This window comes from Ctenocephalides felis, unplaced genomic scaffold (genome assembly GCF_003426905.1).
Source record: "Ctenocephalides felis isolate EL2017-DRISC unplaced genomic scaffold, ASM342690v1 CF-g0.4_SCAFFOLD_01604, whole genome shotgun sequence".
Classification (NCBI taxonomy): domain Eukaryota; kingdom Metazoa; phylum Arthropoda; class Insecta; order Siphonaptera; family Pulicidae; genus Ctenocephalides; species Ctenocephalides felis.
The window spans coordinates 37,396,133-37,402,375 of record NW_020537758.1 but is presented as its reverse complement, the minus strand read 5'-3'; the positions used below and the strand labels follow the sequence as shown (position 1 = coordinate 37,402,375).

The window sequence follows — 6,243 nt, the reverse complement described above, 5'->3', positions numbered from 1 at the left end:
GTATGTTACATTTTTTTCCGTGCGACAAACACGTATCTCAAAGAATTGAAGAAAAAATAATGATTAATTGTTTGTAATATCATACTTGACTCAAATAATTGTCACAAGATTGAATATTTATAAAATTTATAAAAAAAATTGTTAACAGCAGTTCAAAAATTCGTTATAAAACGTTTTTTGTCTCTCCTGAAAAGTAGTAGTTTCTGAGATACGAGGTTGCGTCAGAAAAGCATCGATATATATATATATATATATATATATATATATATATATATATATGAAAAATTGATATTTCATTTTAATTTATAATGTTTTCTGCTTCTATAAAAATATGTTATCAAGCACAAAATTATCACAAAGCTAGACAAAATATATATATTTATAACTGTATTTTCTGTTGGCATGGCACATTTGTATATAAGAGTATCATCAACTGAGAACAGGGCCTAAAATTAAAATTATTATTATAAAAGTTTCATACCTTTTTAAGCAGTTTCATTCTTTCAAATTACCAAAATATAACTGGGATCGTTTCTATTTCTCCAACTAAATGAAGCAACTGTATACTCGTAAACTATAGGATTCTCCCAATGTTGATAAATACATCCTTGGTGTGTGTGACCTGACCAGGCCTCACGAAAATTAATAGTATTTTTCAAAAATTGTGTTGACTCTTTAGAGAGGCAATCCCACTTCTCTCTGAAATGGTCATTTGTAGGTAGTGAGTCCCATTCATTGCACAAGGCATCTGATTTTCTATATAATGGGAAGTGCTAAAAATAAAATATCTTACACATACTTTGTTTATATAAGGTGCTACATACATAATTCCGCTTTCATCTATTCCTAATATTCCTTCAAACTTTTTAAATGCTTTTATAAACATTCAAAATGTTCATCTTTTTTAGATTGTTATGTATATGTTTAGATTGTAATGTAGAAAAAAAGAATATATCTTAGATCAAATGCTAATACCTGCATTAAAATCGGCCTACTATAATGTTTCTTTTGAACAACCTTATCACAACTTACTACACCTTCCCAACATTTTAAAGTCTCTGCAACATAAAAGATCATGTTAATAATATTATTATTATTTGTAAGCTCAATTTCATGATTATCATAATTATTAGGTAGTCATACCTGATATATTATAAACCAGATTTTCAGCTTGTCGACATAAGAAACATCCATCACCTTCCATAGCCATTGAATTAATTAGTACAAAATGTACATTCTTAAGAGTTATAATACGAACAGGAGGTGCATTTAATGTAATCGAAAACCGTTCTGCTCGAGATTTGAATATTCTAAAAAGAGCAAAATTATAGTACGGTGATAAATAGCAATTACTTCAACACTTTGCAGTTATATGTGTTAGATTTTTATTTTTATTACCATATAAAGCAAGTTGTTTTTTTATTTTCTTCATTCAAAAATAATTATTTTACATTTTATATATAGGATTTATTTATTTCTTAAAGATATATTTAGGATCATTTTAATCCATAATTACATAAAAATAAAAAAGTAACAAAAATTATCTTATTTAAATATACATGTACCTAGAAATAACTATCATAAATAATACTTACTCATAATGAAAGCCTATATCATGATTCCCAGCAACCACATACATTTCTATATTTTTAGGTAGTTTAAATAAATCATTAAATCGCTTATGATATTCATTAAATTCTTCTTTATTAGCCCAAAGACCTTCATCAAATATATCACCTAAAACAATATTTTATACTTAATTAAAATAAAAATATCATTAAGATATTTTATTACCTAAAATAAATACCACTTCTGGATTATGTAGGGCAATAGCTGTTTGAAATGCTCTATGCATTTGCCATTCTCGACGTAATTTATCAAACCAATGGCCTTTTCGTTTGCCAAGCAAATGTGTATCAGATAAAATAAGAGCTTTAATGTATTGGTTATGTGATTGTTCTGTGACGTTGGGCCAATTGCACTGTGAAATATTAACATAACATAACACATAAAATTGCACTGTAAAATGTTATGCTAATTATGAGTAAAGAAGCAAAAGGTCAATAAAGAATACACATATCTTTCAAGAAAGTAAAATTATTTAACAATTTAAAATATTGTGCAAATGTTATAAAGTTTAATTATGATTAAAAATTGTGCACTTACACCATACTATGTAATGGAAGAACAAAAACGTTCTATGAAAATTTATATTGTCGCTATCTCCTTCCCTGTCAATAAATTACGAATTCATAAATCAGTACAAAAAATAATATGGCATGTAATTCAATGGTGTTCCAATAATAGTAATGAATAATTTTTATAAATTACACAGAAAACCCAACCTCTCAAAATGTTTTGAAGCCTTTGTAGCAGTATCAGATAATTTTTTGAAGTTCAATATGATGAAGCTGTGAATATTTACTTAGCTTTGATTGTAAAATTTCCAATCATTACAATCATTAATATTACTTATATGGAACTAAATGAATGTGATGTAATTATAAACAATGTCTATGTTACCCTCTACAAAGCATCAAAATTAATACTGAGCATAAAAGAAATATTCAATAGCTTTTACATGTATTTGATTTATTCATACTTTGCCTTATTATTCGATACCGTTGCCATATTTTCCTTAGCACCACTTAATATTAAAAGAATTAAATCAAAATGTATGATAAAGGTTTTCGAATTTTCGTATTGTTAAGAAAATATCAATTGAGAAGTTGTTTAAAAACTGCAAATAAACATTTTTCTTATTTCCTATTCTTACCTTAAATTGTATTAAATAGTAAATAAGATACTCATTGAACAATATAATGAGCATAACAGCTGCAAACAAATGCAACATTTTACTTTTTATCGAAAACGTTATGTGTGCCATGGTGTTGTGGATTCCAATTTATAACTTCTAATACATATTTTAATTTATATTATACATATTTGCGTTCACATCGAACATATAATATATCTTTCTTATATTTAAAAAAAACAATGTGTCTTTTAGGTTAACATTTCTACGAACAACTTCAACAATGAAAATCAAGTCTTACAACGCCACCCATAGTATGGGTAGATAGTAATCATAGATGTGCAACTATAAGGTGTGCACATTTGGTCGAAGCCTGCGTTTCAGAAACTTGAGCGCCTCTTTTGTTTGAAAATTGAACCAACGTTTTTTTGAATCTTTAATTTTAACAATAAAAGTGTTATAATTTAAATAAAATATAATCTGATTAGGTCTATACCGATATTCGATTATTTTGCTCTCTAGCCATTTATAGTGAAATTAATTTAATTTACAAGTATTTCAACAGTTGTTGATTTACACGTAAATAATCTTATATTTATAGTGAATATATTTCATTTATATGATCAGATTTTGTAGAAGTACATACTCGTAATGATTGATTATTGCAATAAAACAAAAATGTGTAAAATAAATTAACTAGTGGTGTTTTCTTTATTTGTATGTGCATCTATTAATCTATGATATAAACCCTACTTTAATCGCTCGACCAATGGGAGTTCAACACAACATCAAATGCAATGTGTCTAGCTGTCATTTTCGGCATTTTGATCATTAGTTAACGAACGTTGAATAATAGACTAAAAACTATGATATTTACGAAAATTATAACATAAACACATTGTTTTATAAGAACTTACTTATGATCAAAATTTAATTTTTGCTTTACAATGATTCCTTCGTACAAACTGTGTTATTTAGTGTTAGTTAACCTAAGTATTTATTTTTTACTAGCCAGCGCTGGACGAGATTTCTATTCAATATTAAAAGTATCTCGTAGTGCGACGTTAAATGAAATTAAGAAAGCTTATAGGAAACAAGCAAAGGAATTGCATCCTGATAAGAATAAAAACGATCCAGATGCAGCCTCGAAGTTTCAAGATCTTGGAGCAGCTTATGAGGTATTATCTGATGCAGACAAAAGAAAAAAGTATGATAGATGTGGTGAAGAATGTTTGAAGAAAGATGGCATGATGAATAATCAAGATCCATTTGCGAGTTTCTTTGGAGATTTTGGATTTCATTTTGATACCGGTGACCAGAGACATGAGACTCCCAAAGGTGCCAATATTGTTATGGATTTGACAGTATCATTAGAAGAACTTTACAATGGCAACTTTGTTGAAGTAAGTAATGAAGAGAATAATTCATACATTTAAATTCTGCAGTACTTACTTATATCTTTTTTTCTATCTACTCATATTCGTTTTTATGTGTTCATAGTTTGTTTACTCTACTTGTAAGTAGCAATAACATTTCTAGTTGGTAGATAATTACCCATATCATTCATAACTTCTGCACATCAATCTTTTTATGTATATATTTGGTTATACTACTTGTAAGTAGAGACATCATTTTTAGTTGGTAAATACTCACCCATATCGCTCACAATTTCTGAACATTAATCAAAAAAGCTAATTCGTTCACTATTCTTTGGGAGATTTCCTTCTGAGATGTGTCGTTCTACAAGCTTATAAATATTTTTTGCATTAACAAATGATTTATTTAATATATTTAATTTTTATTTATTATTTTCTATTAATGTCCAAATATATTTTAAATTACATTTAAAAGTTACTGCCAATTGTATCACAAAATCACATTAAATGTTCTTTCATATGCTTTCAATATAAACGAGAAATGAAATATATTAATATATTTCATTAATATATAAAAAAATATATAAATATCTATTAATTATTATTCTAGATTACGAGAAACAAGCCAGTAATAAAACCAGCTAGTGGAACACGGAAATGTAATTGCAGACAAGAAATGGTTACAAGAAACCTTGGTCCAGGAAGATTTCAAATGATTCAGCAAACTGTTTGTGATGAATGTCCAAATGTAAAATTAGTAAATGAGGAGAGAACATTAGAAGTAGAAATTGAATTAGGAATGGTTGATGGTCAGGAAACTAGATTTATGGCTGAGGGAGAACCTCATCTGGATGGAGATCCTGGAGATTTGATAATTAAAATAAAAACTGCTCCTCATAGCAAATTTGAAAGACGAGGAGATGATTTATATACAAATATTACATTAAGCTTACAGGTAATTTTTTGCAACTTTAAGAAATATATTATTTTGATTTAAATATATATTAAAATACTGAGCTTAATTAATTTATACTAGATCTTGATATTAACTTCACGTTTTTTATATAATTTTTTTTTATTAAATTAATTGGTATTATTAATTATGGAAATCATATCATAAAAAATATAAGTTGTAAATATAACTTTAATGTTGGAATCATTTTTATATGAAAAGAGAACTAGATCAAATTTACATAACATGGATTGCAAATGTATATATTTTTATATGAAATTTGCTACTTACAAATATTAATAATATTAGGATGCTTTAACTGGTTTCACTATGGACATAACACATCTGGATGGTCATAAAGTAACAATTCAACGAGATAAAGTAACATGGCCAGGAGCTCGCATACGCAAGAAGGGTGAAGGAATGCCAAACTACGAAGATAATAATTTACATGGAACTCTTTATATAACATTTGATGTTGAATTTCCCAAACAAGAATTTACTGATGAACAAAAACAACGTAAGATGAATATTATAAATTCATTCTCATACATTTATATTACATATTAGCATTCAACAATTTTCACTTTCATTCTTTAGATAAAACTATTTTTTTAATTCATTTTTAGAAATTCGAGATCTATTGAATCAGGCATCAAATAATAAAATATATAATGGTCTCCGAGATTTTTAATGGAATTTTGAGGCATAAAATATGACTGAAACTACCTATAATTGCCTATTTATATAAATGAATACCCAATGTGATTCTGGTTTTAGTTTTAGCACAACACAAATAGAAACTGACCAAAGAAAGTTGATTTTACAGTAAAAACATGTTAAGAAAATGGGTATTCAGAACAACATATATATATATATATATTTATATATATATATATATATATATATATATAAAATAAAATAAAATAAACTACAATTGTTTGATATCATTTTTGACACATTTTACCCAGTGTGCCCAAGAAAAATCATAGAGAAATATGTGTTGTAATGCAAAAAGAGCACAGAAAAAAATAAACAGAGTTTTACAGGTAAATTGACTATTTTAATTATTAGATTATTTGTGAATGCTAAGAAATAACAAATTCATTTAAATAAAGAGAACAGAGTGATACATTTTGATATCATTTAAACGTTAAAAA

The 6,243-nt window shown here is 26.7% G+C and overlaps 2 protein-coding genes across 2 annotated transcripts; one reads left to right on the top strand and one right to left on the bottom strand.

Moving 5' to 3' along the window:
• Positions 1-317: 317 nt before the first annotated feature.
• LOC113373687 (metallophosphoesterase 1-like) lies at positions 318-3,031 on the bottom strand (the record flags this gene model as incomplete). The annotated part of the gene is made up of 7 exons (XM_026613967.1): positions 2,777-3,031; positions 1,795-1,981; positions 1,596-1,737; positions 1,144-1,310; positions 976-1,058; positions 513-773; positions 318-446 (listed from the first exon to the last, which is right to left on the bottom strand). Coding segments are annotated over exons 1-7 (1,080 nt in total), but the record flags the coding sequence as incomplete, so codon positions are not given.
• A 546-nt stretch (positions 3,032-3,577) lies between these two features.
• LOC113372207 (dnaJ homolog shv-like) lies at positions 3,578-6,014 on the top strand. Its single transcript, XM_026612524.1, has 4 exons — positions 3,578-4,158; positions 4,742-5,086; positions 5,393-5,603; positions 5,713-6,014. Exons 1-4 carry the CDS (start codon positions 3,703-3,705, stop codon positions 5,775-5,777), a joined length of 1,077 nt encoding a protein of 358 aa, XP_026468309.1. The 5' UTR covers positions 3,578-3,702; the 3' UTR covers positions 5,778-6,014.
• Positions 6,015-6,243: the final 229 nt, after the last annotated feature.

What these genes read in the sequence shown, in the direction of transcription:
- LOC113372207 (XM_026612524.1), top strand. Translation starts at nt 3,703, where the DNA reads ATGATTCCTTCGTACAAACTGTGTTATTTAGTGTTAGTTAACCTAAGT. An exon ending in ACAATGGCAACTTTGTTGAA is followed by an intron (nt 4,159 to 4,741) that starts GTAAGTAATGAA and finishes TTATTATTCTAG; the next exon opens with ATTACGAGAAACAAGCCAGT. An exon ending in ATATTACATTAAGCTTACAG is followed by an intron (nt 5,087 to 5,392) that starts GTAATTTTTTGC and finishes TAATAATATTAG; the next exon opens with GATGCTTTAACTGGTTTCAC.